A 15,000-nucleotide genomic window follows, 5' to 3' on the forward strand; every position below is an offset into this window, starting at 1 on the left:
CCATCAATTCTTCCGGGCTCAACTCTCTTCGTGGTCCAACTCTCACATCCATACATGACCAGTGGAAAAACCATAGCTTTGATAAAATGGACCTTTGTTGGCAAAGTAATGTCTCTGCTTTTCAATACGCTATCTAGGTTGGTTATAGCTTTTCTTCCAAGGAGCAAGCATCTTTTAATTTCATGGCTTCAATCACCATCTGCAGTGACTTTGGAGCCCCCCAAAATAAAGTCTGTCTCTCAGAGACTTTCTCAATTTCCCTTTCCTCTCTTCTGGATTTTTACATCACTTATAATGGGCATCACATAATATAACATTCTTTGTTACATTACTTTTCCGTTAAACAGACCGTAATCTGAGGACAGGGGTCAAATTGAATCTTTAAATAGTGGCTGCTGCTGCTGCTGCTAAGTCGCTTCAGTCGTGTCCGACTCTGTGTGACCCCATAGACGGCAGACCATTAGGCTCCCCCGTCCCTGGGATTCTCCAGGCAAGAACACTGGAGTGGGTTGCCATTTCCTTCTCCAATGCATGAAAGTGAAAAGTGAAAGGGAAGTCTTTCCAATTTCCTATTTCCCTTTGAGCCATGAATAAGAGTTCAGGAATGGATAAATGACCTAAACTTAACAGACAGATATCTCTTGATTAATTAAAATCAGCCCCAAACTCTTGAGTTTAACCCCCTGCTTAATCCACCGCGCACCAATTAATCCAGCAAGCTTGAACGGCGAATCAAGACTGAAGCCCGGCCACGTAACGCTGCCGGCCGACTCCAGCACGCCACGCCCAGCCTATTGGTTACCGATTGGGCGTGCCCCTGCCTAAGGGCCGGCGGGGCGTGGCGTGCGTGAGTGAAGGCGTGACCGAGAAGAGGAACAGAAGCTTTGGATCACGCTCGGTCGTCTCCGGTACTCCTCGACAACTTCCGGCAACGGCGTTCTCCTCCGCCGATTCACCTCGGGTATTTCCGGTCTCCTTCGGGCCTTTCCGTCTGGCTCCCGCGCGCGTCTCTCCACTTCGGGTTTTTCCGTGTCCCGCTCGGAGATACTCGGCTCTCGCTCGGCCTCCCCCATCCCCCGGTAACGGTCGCTGGTGAGTTTAAATGAGCCGGGGCTGGCCGGGCCGGAGTCGCTACGGGGGGGGCCTGAGGCACTGCAGAAAGTGGGCCTGAACCTCCAGGATGACGGTGCTGCAGGAACCCGTCCAGGTAATGGTAACCCTCTTCTCTGAGGCTTGGCTCGCAGCCCCGGCCGGGAAGCGGCGTATGGCCACTTCGCGGCCTGGTGCGGCCTAGGCCCTGCTGCTTCTCCCGCCTCACCTCACGCCGGCTCCTGCCTGTCTTCTCGTCAGCTCCGAGGCCTTGCCCGCAGCCTCAGCCGCGTTCTCTCTGGCCCTGCGTTACTTCTTCCCCGGGTGTGAGCGGAGTTCGGCGATAATCCCTGCTTTTCCCTCCGGGCCAATGTCGGGCGAGCCCCTCCTGTCAGCCCAGGGGCTGGGCCCGGGCCGGGCTGAGCGATGAGGGGCCGAAAACTCGCCCCAGGTGCTCTCTTGCCCAAGGATGGTTGGGACGCACATTTGATCAACGCCTGTACGATCTTCATAATGGTGGGGCAAGTTTGCGGGGCGAGTGTTGGTTTTGTTTTTGTTTTCTAGGAGAAAGTGGAGGGAGGGTAGGATCGGTGTTTTTAATACTGATTTCTGTTTTGCTGACAAACTGTCTAGCCCACGTTGCCTTTCCTCGTTCACTGTTTCCCTCCGGACAATGATCTGCGAAGAGAACCCCCAAGGCCCAGTGCAGAGGCGCAAGCACCTATGCAAGGGGAGGGGTTGGAAACAGCAAATCGGTTTTTTTCCATGACCTGTGATGGGGATCAGGAGTGTTTTACTGTGCATGTTTATAAGGCGTTCAGGAAATGAAAGACAAATCATGGTTTTTCCATCCACACTACACCAAGGTTTGCTTTGACGCACAGTGCTCTGTTGGCATGTAAGAAACCCTATTGGATTTTAAGGGTGTGATGCGGTGCCAAGTCATTTCCCCCTTCTGCCATCTGAAGAAACTAAATCTTTTGTCCCTTGGTGATGGACCAGGTCTGGGAGACGTTTTACCCTATCATATGATCTTTGACTTGATTAGAAGAGTTGACCTCTATCAACTGATGTCATTGAGTCATGCACTTTATTTTGAAAGCAAACCGATTTTAGAAATTGCTTCATGTTGCTCTTAAAGACCTGTGATATCAAATAGTAAAATATTTTACTACATCACTCCTTCCATATTTCTTTAATTTTTTTCATCACAGGATGAAATACCAGTTTCTCCTATTTGTCTCTTTCTTTAGCTGTTTACGTATAGCAGCTATTAATTTTTTAAGTAGTGTAATGGGGGATTCTGTCTTCTGTACAGAATTGTACCAACAGTTCTGTTTGTACATTATACTGGTGCTTTCAAAGCTGTTTCTTTCCATCCAAATTTACTAGTAAAAGAGTCCCTTTTTAATTTTTTTTTTTTGAGACCTAAGGTGAAATTATAAGTTGCTATCTATACCTTCTAAAATGGATAAGCAGATTACTCAAGTTGTTTAATTTCTGTTTAATGTTTTTGTTATTTTGTCTTAACAGTTAATGATACATTTGCCTTATAGATATGGCTTCTAAGATGATAAACTAGTTTTATGGATAGCCTGTGCATCTGTGGCAAGTCACTTCAGTCGTGTCTGACTCTCTGCGACCCTGTAGACTGTAGCCTTCCAGGCTCCTCTGTCCATGGGATTCTCCAGGCAAGAATACTGGAGTGGGTTGCCATGCCCTCCTCCAGGGGATCTTCCCCACCCAGGGATCAACCCTGTGCCTCTTACATCTCTTGCATTGACAGGCGGGTTCTTTATCACCAGAGGCACCTAATTTGCATAAAAGCATGGAGAGAAATATGTAGCCACTTCCTTGATAAAGATATTCCTTGTATGATAAACACATCAAGTTTTCTGTTTTTCATTAAAGTACTCTTAGCAGTAATGCATTTAGATATTTTTAAGGCTCAAGAGTCAAATTTGTCTACTCCCCACACACAACCCACTGACAGTGGTAACAAGTTTTAGGATATAATTAGGGGAGAATTTTGGTTGTAATTTTTAGTATAAGAAGCCGTTCAAGAAGGGATCTAGAGCAATAGGAGAACAAGTAATGCTGGCTTTTTAAACTATAATAAGTGATTGCTTATATTTGTAAAGGAATGAGAGTAAGTTGGAAAGGTGTGTCCTTTTGAGGGTTGTCTCAGGGTTTGAAGTGTTATTGCTGCTGCTGCTGCTGCTGTTAAGTCGCTTCAGTCATGTCCGACTCTGTGTGACCCCATAGACGGCAGCCCACCAGGCTCCACCGTCCCTAAGATTCTCTAGGCAAGAACACTGGAGTGGGTTGCCATTTCCTTCTCCAGTGCGTGAAAGTGAAAGTGAAGTCGTTCAATTGTGTCCGACTCTTAGTGACCCAGTGGACTGCAGCCCACCAGGCTCTTCTGTCCATAGGATTTTCCAGGCAAGAGTACTGGAGTGGGGTGCCATTGTTATTAGGCATAGAAAAAAGTTGAGAGAAAAGATGAGCAACTGAATTTTTCTTTTTCTTTTTTTAAAGCTTAAACATGGGATACTCAGTTTGATATACCATGTAAGCCTAAATATAAGCACTTCTTCCAAATTATCTCTTATAAAAAAGTATTACTTTGAGTCTTCAAAAATCTCTATTATGAGGCAGAAATTCTGTCATTCATTTAATTTTTAAAATATCTATATGGGAAGGAATAATTGCTAGCCTAAGTGACTTGAATCAGTGCTAATTTGAATGTGTATAAAATCTACCTGATGAAATTGATTTTTAATTTTACATAGATTTATCAATTATTCCTGGGGGGTAAGACATCACGGAAGTGTTGAATGAAGTTGTAAAAAAAAAAAAAAAAGCCTTGGAAAAATCATCTTAATAAGCAGTATAGTAACTGGTTGCTTTTACACATAATATTGTTTTAGAGATCATTAAATAGTGAAGCAGAGAAGGCAGTGGCACCCCACTCCAGTACTCTTGCCTGGAAAAATCCCATGGACGGAGGAGCCTGGTAGGCTGCAGTCCGTGGGGTCACTAAGAGTCGGACACGACTGAAGTGACTTAGCTTAGCTTAGCTTAGATAGTGAAGGCGGAGAAGGCAATGGCAACCCACTCCAGTACTCTTCCCTGGAAATCCTACGGACAGAGAAGCCTAGTAGGCTGTGGTCCATGGAGTCTCCAAGAGTTGGACACGACTGAGCGACTTCACTTTCCATTTTCACTTTCATCCACTGGAGAAGGAAATAGCAACCCACTCCAGTGTTCTTGCCTGGAGAATCTCAGGGATGGTGGAGCTTGGTGGGCTGCTGTCTGTGAGGTCGCACAGAGTCAGACACGACTGAAGCGACTTAGCAGCAGCAGCAACAGATAGTGAAGGAATACTTTTGGCTTGGGATAAGAAGTACAGGGACAGCATCTATCACAAATTCAAAGGGTACCATTTTCAAATAACTTAGAATTGAAGATGGTGTATTCAGGAAAATTGTGTTAGATGATTACCCCTCTCCCAAATAAAGGCTTTTTAATAAAATGTTCTATTCGATAGAGTAGAAAAGAAATTCCTAAATATATTTTATGATTGTAAAAAAATATATATACACATATATATATAGCTAAATTGATAAATCAATACCATTTCACTATTTGGTCTTCATTCAAAAAATGTATTCAGGTTAGCTGAAATACATTTGTTTATGAAATTTTCTTTTAGAAAACAGATTCTCATATTTAGGTACAATACAGTATTTTGAAGACAGTGCTGCATAGTACCTGAACTGAGAGGATGTACTTTGGAGTGGGGAGATAGAGAAGGAAATCATTACAGATATGTGATATTTCCTTTATGGACTCGTGCCCTGATACAGCCTTTGTGCTTATATATAGAGAAAGCATGAGACAAATAATCACAAATTAATAATTATAAATTGTGATAAGAACGGTACTCTAAGTAGGGTGTTAGGAGAGAGACCTAAAAAGAGGGTCCTGACTTCAGTCAGGTTTGCAGTTAGACCATCAAAGTTCAGAAGCAGCCTCAATGAAATAATCAAATTGGAAAGAATGTTATGCACCTGCTATGTGTCAAGCACAGATAAAAGACATTCTAAAACCTTCTCTAAAAAGGATGTTAGGAAAGTTCCTTTTGAGCAAATAACATTGTAGCTGAGTTTGAAGTTTGAGACACAAACAATTTGGAGAAATTACAAGCAGAGAAAACAGCATGTGCAAAGTACCTGAGACATTGTACAACTTGGCATTGGAAGACCTGAAAGAAGGCCAGTGTGGCTGGAGTTCCATACGAATGTACGGGCATAGTAAGGAGTTCATTTTTCATTCTAAGTGTCATGGGGAATCACTGATGACTTTTCAGCTGGGGGTTGACATAATCTGATATAGATGTTAAGATCCCTGGCTACTGTATGTGAAAGGTCAGGGAAGAAGGCAAGAATAAATACAGTCTTAAGATGATGGTGCAGTTCAGTCGCTCAGTCAGTCCAACTCTTTGCAACCCCATGAACTGCAGGTTATTGGTTATTGATAATCAGTTCTTCCCATCAGGTGTGCCAAAGTATTGGAGTTTCAACTTCAACATTAGACCCTCCAATGAAAACCCAGAACTGATCTCCTTTAGGATGGACTGGTTGGATCTCCTTGCAGTCTAAGGGACTCTCAAGAGGCTTCTCCAACACCACAGTTCAGAAGCATCAATTCTTCGGCACTTCTGCTTTCTTTATAGTCCAACTCTCCTATTGGTTATTGAGGTTATTGATATTTCTCCCGGCAATCTTGATTCCAGCCTGTGCTTCCTCCACCCCCAGAGTTTCTCATGATATACTTTGCATATAAGTTAAATAAGCAGGGTGACAATATACAGCCTTGACATACTCCTTTTCCATCCATGACCACTGGAAAAACCATAGCCTTGACTAGACAGACCTTTGTTGGCAAAGTAATGTCTCTGCTTTTTAATATGCTGTCTAGGTTGGTCATAACTTTCTTTCTTAGGAGTAAGCGTCTTTTAATTTCATGGTTGCAATCACCACCTGCAGTGATTTTAGAGCCCAGAAAAATAAAGTCAGTCACTCTTTCCACTGTTTCCCCATCTATTTTCCATGAAGTGATGGGACCAGATGCCAAGCTCTTAGCTGTCTGAATGTTGAGCTTTAAGCCAACTTTTTCACTCTCCTCTTTCACTTTCATCAAGAGGCTCTTTAGTTTCTCTTCACTTTCTGCCATAAGCGGCGTGTCATCTGCATATCTGAGGTTATTGATATTTCTCCCGGCAATCTTGATTCCAGCCTGTGCTTCCTCCACCCCCAGAGTTTCTCATGATATACGTTGCATATAAGTTAAATAAGCAGGGTCACAATATACAGCCTTGACGTACTCCTTTTCCTATTTGGAACCAGTTTGTTGTTCCATGTCCAGTTCTGTTGCTTCCTGACGTACATACAGGTTTTTCAAGAGGCAGGTCAGGTGGTCTGGTATTGCCATCTCTTTCAGAATTTTCCACAGTTTGTTGTGATCCACACAGTTAAAGGCTTTGGCATAGTCAATAAAGCAGAAATAGATGTTTTTCTGGAACGCTCTTGCTTTTTCGATGACTCAGCGGATATTGGCAATTTGACCTCTGGTTCCTCTGCCTTTTCTAAAACCAGCTTGAACATCTGGAAGTTCACGGTTCATGTTTTGCTGAAGCCTGGCTTGGAGAATTTTGAGCATTACTTTACTAGCGTGTGAGATGAGTGCAATTGTGTGGTAGTTTGAGCATTCTTTGGCATTTCCTTTCTTTGGGATTGGTAACCTATACTAAAGTGGTAGCAGTGGAATAGGAAAGAGGTAGATTAAGTTCAAGAGATATTTTGGAGGTAGAATCAATGCGTCATGGAAATTGATCATTTGTGAGGGAATCAAGAACAGTTACCTAGATTTCATTTGGGGGGTAATGTTTAATAAATGGAGAATTCTTTGCAGGGAAAACAAATTTGAAGGAGGACCATTAGAGTTATGTTGTGAACAAAATAAGATATTTGTGAAACCAACCAGTAGAAATGTAGATATATAACTTCTCATCTTTTGAGGGGTCCAGTCTTTTTGGGAAGATAAATATGCTTAATGGGAGCAACTGAATAATGTTGCAAGTCAGTATGTATGTGTTTGCACAGATAATAATAAATTCAGTAAAGAGAGATCCTTGTGGACTGGAAAGATGGAAAAGGTTTCTGGAAGGAGTAGAACTTAAAGCTTTAGAAAGTCAAAAGGGTTTGAATTGGTAGAGGAGAATATGCTTGGCACTGAATGGCATGAGCAAAAGCCCAAAGTTGAGAATGGTGCTCAGGAACAAGAAAACAATAAAAATTATAGCCTTGTCTAGAATGGGAATTGAGAACAGAAAAGATAAGGTTTTGCTAGTCGGGTAGAATCAGGTTACAAGGGGACTTAACATCCAGGATGAGGAATTTAGATTTAATTTGTTGGTAAAATAGCCATTATAGGTTTTTGAACAGAAAAATTATAATGAAAGCACTGCTTGGGAAAAAATTAATCTGGTGCTATTGGGAAGGTGGGACAAGACAAGATTTAGGGAGACATACAGGCTAGTAAGTTACACAGTAGTGGACATCAGGGTTTATCAGTCTTGGCACTATTGATGTTTTCAGCAAGCTAATTTTTTGTTGTGGGGATATTGTCCTGTGTTTGGCAGTGTCCTTGCCATCTACCTGCTATATGCCCACTCCATTTGTGACAAACAAAATGCCCCCTAGACATTACTACATGTCCTTTGTGGGACAAAATTGCTCAAACTGAGAACCATTGATATAGACCTGAAATAAATTAGAGTTCAAGAAATTACACTGTAATGTATAGTAGGAAAATTCCAAAGCGATTTTTTCTTCATACCTTCCTATGTTGTCCATTTTTTTTAATGGTCTAAAAGAAGACACCTATTTTCTTTTTTGAAAAAAACAAGAATAACACAATCTAGGTGGTCATATTTAAGTCTGAGTTAGTTGTACAATTTACAGAGGTTTGTTTATATTTAAAATAATATTTCATATTTAAGAAGAGCAACAAGGAGAAGGAAGGAACTTTGCCATTTAATTTCTGTGGTGTTGATTTAATTATCTTTAAAAGTCAGTGTGGTCTAGAACTGACTCGTTAGTTTAAGCAGCAAAATTTCTCTTTTAACCTTATTTGGGGGCTCAGTGGTGGTGTTGCTCAGTTTGGCTTCATAACCTTTAGCAGCATTTCTTCCATCTGGTTTTAATTTATAGAACACCTGAAGTGATGCACTGAGTGTTATTCTTTTAGGGGCAGGTTTACACCAGCAGTTGAGCAAGGGAAGGGATGAATGGGGGCGGGCGGGGCGGGTCGTCGCTAATCTTAGCCCTGCCTGTCATCAGCTCCCAATTTGTCATGCTTTAGAGAATAGTTCATCCCCACTCCATTCCCCCAGAAGATACATACTGGCACTCACATGCTTGAGCAGAGTGTAATGGGAGCTATGTGTCAAGTTTCACTTCCAGGGTGTGTGCAAGTTTTTATTGGCTGCCTTCACGATCACTTTCTGACCTCCTTAAGAATTGGTGATAAAGGAATGATTTTATTCTGAGCAAAACTTGACTTTAAATCAGAAATGGATAGAACTCTTGAATATGATACTTCCACTTCTTTAATTTTGAAAAGAAAGAAACTCAAAAATTCTAGGACTTCTTGGCTGTAGTATTTATGTGCCAGATTTTCCTGGTAAGCAGTAGCGATGATGATGACAGAGCTGGTGAATCAATTATTGGGTCTTTTGTGGATTATGTGTTACAAAATCAACAATTGTGGCATATATGGGAGACATTATATAATACAAACTATCAATTATATCTGTAGAATTTGTTAATCTTAAGAGTTGGAAAAGGAAAAGGTTTTTAAGTACCTAATGAGTGCCAGTCAATATACTAGAAGCACCATATCATTTCATTTAATCTACACAAGTCCAAAAATAGAGTTCCACTTTTCAGATGAGAAAATTGAGGTTGAGAAAAGTTAAATAATTCCCCAGAGTCTCACTGTTGAAGTCCTGGAACACAAGTTTGAACACAGGTCTCCAACATCAAATTGTGGATCTGTTCTTTCTACTCGCGGTGTTCTTTCAGTAGGTTCTTAGGAAATCCCTCATTTTATAAAGGAGTACTTAGGTGATAATTATTTATATTAGAAACAGAGCTCTGTGTACCACAGAGTTTCTTTCAAGATTTCCAGAGATCCTTAACTATTGGATATATAAAAATATAGAAAAATTTAAGACTAATGTGTAAAATGCTAGCAATGAGAGGACAGCAAGAAGTCAAAGATCATTTGTTTATTCATTCAATATATGTTAGTTATCACTTCACTTCATTTCAAGCACCTGCTTAAAAAGTATATACTTTAGGGAGTATCCAGTGAGCAAAACCAGATGTAGTCCCTACCTTTTTAGAGTTTATATTATAGTGAGGAAGATATTACTCATATACTCTCCTAAATATGTGTAAACTTACAACAGTGAGAAATACTGCAAAGGAAAGGTACTTGGTGTTATCAGAGTGTATAAGAATGCCTAACCTCATCTGGGTATCCTATAAAAAACCTTCCCTGGAAAAGAAGGAAGTCCAAAGAATGACTAGAATTAGCATAGATCGAAGGAAAGGAGGGAGTACGCCAGGCAAAATGGACTGTGTATAAAGGACCTGTGGCAGAAGGATAACATGGCAGATTTGAGGAGCTGAAAGGTCGTTGTGCTAACATGGACAGCATGAGAAAACATGATACGAGATGAACCGAAGAGGTAGGTACAGACTGTAGCACACTGCCGGTTTGGTGGCTTGCCTTTTATTGCCAACAATAGTTAGAAGCCACTGAAGGATTTTAAGTAAAGATCAGCTCTGACTTGTGAAAAACTCATAGGAAGAGAAAATGAATCAGGGTAGAAAAGAATTCAGAGGGGCTAAATAAGACACTGTTAAAGTAATCCAGGGAAAAATGGTCTGCCTTTAAAAGTAAATGTTTATTGAGTTCTTCCTTTCACTATTATTACAGTTTCCTAATTTAAATGAGTATATTTGAAAGATACCTATAGGCATAGTTCCAGAACCCTAGGTCATCTATGGTCTGGTAAAACACCAAAAGGCCAGATTAGTTCTTTAGGGGGTTTAGAATTTAACCAGACATTGTGCTAAGCTTATCTCAGAGGTAAGTGTTTTTATTCTTATTTTACAGGCGATTAAAGCTAAAGCTCAGGGAACTGACTTAGTCGTCTAGATTAATCTCAGAGAAATCTTTTTTATCTGCCTTAGATTGAGGTGTGGGGATCATATTAAGCCTTCAATAAATAATTGAGTCAAATTAAATTTAAATATGTTTTTAACTGTTGTTTTTTGAAGGCCTTTTAACTATCTTTGCTGTGTTGTAGTATAGAGGAAAAGTAAATTAGATAGCAGTGATTCTGTAGTATGTTTAAAACCTATTCTTATTATGTTCACTCCTTGCTAATGCCACATATTTTTGTTCTAAGTCTCAGCTACCCAACTGTTTGATAAAAAAACAAAAGCATGATGACAATGACCAGATACTTGTCTATAGAATAATACCTGACTTATTCATAATTTCTCATTGTCAGTGAAAGTGAAGTTGCTCAGTCATGTCTGACTCTTTGCGACCCCGTGGACTGTAGCCCACCAGGCTCCTCCATCCATGGGATTCTCCAGGCAGGAATACTGGAGTGGGTTGCCATTTCCTTCTCCAGGGGATCTTCCCAACCCAGGGATCGAACCCAGGTCTCCCACATTGCAGGCAGACGTTTTACCCTCTGAGCCACCAGGGAAGCCCCAAAAAGTGGTAGGCATATTAAAGGAAAACGATCTAAGTAGTATGGAAACATGATCTCAGTTCAGTTCAGTCGCGTCCGACTCTTTGGGACCCCATCTGCTGCAGCACACCAGGCCTCCCTGTCTATCACCACCTCCCGGAGCTTGCTCAAACTTGTGTCCATTGAGTCAGTGATGCCATCCAACCATCTCATCCTCTGTCTTCCCCCTTCTCCTCCCGCCTTCAATCTTTCCCAGCATCAGGGTCTTTTCAAATGAGTCAGTTCTTCTCATCAGGTGGCCAAAGTATTAGTTTCAGCTTCAGCATTAGTCCTCCTAATGAATATTCAGGACTGATTTCTTTTAGGATGAACTGGTTGGATCTCCTTGCAGTCCAAGGGATTCTCGAGAGTCTTCTCCAGCACCACAGTTCAAAAGCACCAGTTCTTCGGCACTCAGCTTTCTTCATAGTCCAACTCTCACATCCATACATGACTACTGGAAAAACCATAGCTTTGACTAGATGGACCTTTGTTGGCAAAGTAATGTCTCTGGTTTTTAGTATGCTGTCTAGGTTGGTCATAACTTTTCTTCCAAAGAGCAAGCATCTTTTAATTTCATGGCTGCAGTCACCATCTGCAGCAATTTTGGAGCCCCCCAAAATAAAGTCTGTCACTGTTTCCACTGTTTCCCCATCTATTTGCCATGAAGTGATGGGACCAGTTTTTTGAATGTTGAGTTTTAAGCCAACTTTTTCACTCTCCTCTTTCACTTTCATCAAGAGGCTCTTTAGTTCTTCTTTGCTTTCTGCCATAAGGGTGGTGTCATCTGCATATCTGAGGTTATTGATATTTCTCCTGGCAATCTTGATTCCAGCTTGTGCTTCATCCAGCCCAGCATTTCTCATGATGTACTCTACATATAATGTGATCTAGGCTACTATTAACCATAAAAATCTGGTTATCTTTCAGGTATTTATAGGTCACACCACTAAAATATTATTGCCCCCAAATCTGATATATTCCAACTGCTAAGTTGGACAGACCTGTATCTCCTTACCAGATTCTTGATTCCTTTATAATGTTTTGCTTACCTGTATCAAGGAAGAAACTACTGGATGTTACTTTGTATTGTTTTATGTTGCCAACAATGTTTTAATCATGTTAGCAAATTTAATTATAGTAGGAATATTTTATATTTTACCTCCATATTGGGTTGCTAAAAGTTTGTAGATCAGTAAGTGGAAATTAGATTCAGAGTTTTAAAACACTTATTCAACAAGCATTTATTAAGCATTCACTATGTTTAAAGACAGTTATCTAGGATAATTAGGGAAATAACTACTTAAGTAGGATAACCAGGGAATTATAGAGAAAAAGAGAATCTGACTTTTACCCACAGAAGTTGCAGCCTAGTTAATCAAACAATATATATGACTAAATCTAATAAACAGCTTGATATATTTTTTTGAAGTAGAAACAGAATTTTCTGGGACCTCATAGAATGGAGTCATTAATATTGCATGGGATAGATCAGTGAAAGGAAGATACCATGTTAGTTGAATTTTGAAGAAGACACATTTCACGAGGTAGAAGTTAAAGGACAGCCCAAACAGTACTTTGAAATGTGAAAGTACAGCTGATGTTTAGGCACTGATGGAGGCCTTTTCTGGTTCTAGACCATAGGCAGCTTTGGTGAGAGACGAGCAACAGCTGAAAAGGGAAGATGAAGGCCCAAAGGGATTTGAATGGTTTACTAAGGAGTTTGTACTTTATTCTGTAGCTGTTTATTGTGTAAACTTTGTGGGACCATCCAGGAGGAATCATTAGGAGGTTTTGATCAGGGATGAAGACATGAAAATGATGATGGCAGCATCTGAAATTTATTGACTAGTTATTAGGTATATGCAAGGAACCATTGTGTACTTTATTGGAGTCTTATGTTTTAAATGAAGAAACTAAGGCTTAGGAAACATTGTAACCTGCCCAAGACACAGTCATGGAACATGAATTTGAGCTCCTGTCCAAACTCAGGATTTCTGGGCTGGATGGATTACATTATAGCCTGCAGGCAGGAAGACCACTTAGGGAACTACAGGTTTAGAGAAAAGATTCAGTTACAGACTGGGACTAGGAAAAAAGGGGATAAGACCCTAGGTACTTTTCTTTAGGTACAATTCTGTAAATGATGGTTAAATTCACTAACCAAACCGTTAAAATCTTTTAAATCCATAATGAACCTAAATTGAATTACCAGTGCAATAGTTATTTCATATATACTTAGCCAACATATATGACCTTGTATGGGCTTCAAAGGTGGCACCAGTGGTAAAGAATCTGCCTGCCAATGAAGGAGATGTAAGGGGTGTGGGTTCAATCCTTGGATCCAGAAGATCCCCTGGAGGAAGGCATGGCACTCTAGGAGTATTCTTTCCTGAAGAATCTCTTGGACAGAGGAGCCTGGCAAGCTATGGTCCATAGAGTTGCACAGTCAGACATGACTGAAGCAACTTAGCATGCATACAGAGGCCTCCAGTTTAGAAAGCTTTATGAAGTTGATATTATTAAAGCTGAGTCTACAAGGATGTGCAATTTATAAGAGTAGGTAGATGAAGGAGCCCACACTCCCCAGGGAAGGAAAAGGAAATACAAAGACACAGAGGTCTAGAAGTTCATGGAGAATTAAGTGAGTAAGTTCAGATGTTAGGAGCCATACTGTGAAGAGTCTCATCTAATAGGTTACGGAGTTTACACTGTGGATATTGAGGTTTTATTACTTAAATTAGATGTGTTGATTTGAGTATTATATGCAAGGCTCTGTGCTAAGAGTTACTGTGAAACTGTATATTTATGTTCTTTTTCCTCTATTTACAGGCTGCTATATGGCAAGCACTAAACCACTATGCTTACAGAGATGCAGTTTTCCTAGCAGAGCGACTGTATGCAGAAGGTTTGTAATCTGTTCCTTTCCAAGAACTATAAAAGAATAAAATACATGGAATTCCATCACTTCTTAGGACTGTAACAAGATTCTGGGTATCACTTTTTTTTTTTTTTTTTGGCTCTGCCTCAAGGCGTGTGGGATCTTAGTTCCCCAACCAGGGATGGAACCGTGCCCCCTGCATTGAAAGCACAGAGTTTTAACCACTGGACCACCAGGAAAGTCCCGTGGGTATTACTCTTGTTTTGTCTTTATGATTGACACTAGTTAATAAAAGTTTTTTCCCAGTATGTGTAGTTTTTTATATGCTACTTTTAGTCACTGTGCAGACTGGCTTTGGATTTTACCCTATGGTTTACTGAATCATGTAGGTATTTTTTTCTTTTTTTTTTTTTTTTAGAGTCTGTATTCTGTGGTTTAGAGCATGGATTTTGAGCCTTCGGCCTTAGTGCAAACCCTAACCCTTAAGCATGCTGTAGTATGTCTTGGGCAAGCTACTTAACGTTCAGTATTTCAGGTTTCTCATCTGTAAAATAGAGGTAATTATTGTCTCTTAGAATTGAAAAATGAAATAATATATTTAAAGCACTTGGCACGGCCTTCTGGCACTGTAATAAATTCAACATCAGCTGGTATTAGTGGGGTTTTTTGTGTGTCATTGATTAGTATAATCTTCCTAAGATGCTTCCCAGGTGGTACTAGTAGTAAAGAACCTGCCTGCCTACACAGGAGACATAAGAGATGTGGGTCTGATCCCTGGGTCAGGAAGATCCCCTGGAGGAAGAAATGGCAGCCCACTCCAGTACTCTTGCCTGAAGAATCCCATGGACAGTGAAGCCTGGCAGGCTACAGTCCATGGGTCTCAAAGAGTCAGATGTGACTGAAGTGACTTAGCATGTTAGCAAAAATGCTAAGATAATTATGTACAGCTTTGTCATTTTCTTTGTGTTATATACTGTAGGATAGAATTTACAAGTCAAAGTAGGTGGTGGTTGTCATTTAGTCGCTAAGTTGTGTCCAACTCCTTTTGCGACTCCATGGACTGTATAGCCTGTCAGGCTCTTCTGTCCATGGTATTTCCAGGCAAGAATACTGGAGGAGGTTACCATTTCCTTCTCCAGGGGATATTCCT

General features: G+C 40.7%; 1 protein-coding gene across 8 annotated transcripts in view; it reads left to right on the forward strand.

Moving 5' to 3' along the window:
* Window positions 1-870: 870 nt before the first annotated feature.
* CDC27 (cell division cycle 27) overlaps window positions 871-15,000 on the forward strand; it is a 54,686-nt gene continuing 40,556 nt past the window's right edge. For all 8 annotated transcript variants that reach the window (XR_005721786.1, XM_040245058.1, XM_040245062.1 and 5 more), the window contains exons 1-2: window positions 871-1,207; window positions 13,802-13,877. Coding sequence is in view for 7 of the 8 variants with exons in the window: in XM_040245058.1 (XP_040100992.1) it covers window positions 1,181-1,207; window positions 13,802-13,877 (103 nt within the window). In the remaining variant the exon portion in view is untranslated. The remainder of the gene's footprint in view (window positions 1,208-13,801; window positions 13,878-15,000) is intronic.

This window comes from Oryx dammah, unplaced genomic scaffold (genome assembly GCF_014754425.2).
Source record: "Oryx dammah isolate SB20612 unplaced genomic scaffold, SCBI_Odam_1.1 HiC_scaffold_8, whole genome shotgun sequence".
Classification (NCBI taxonomy): domain Eukaryota; kingdom Metazoa; phylum Chordata; class Mammalia; order Artiodactyla; family Bovidae; genus Oryx; species Oryx dammah.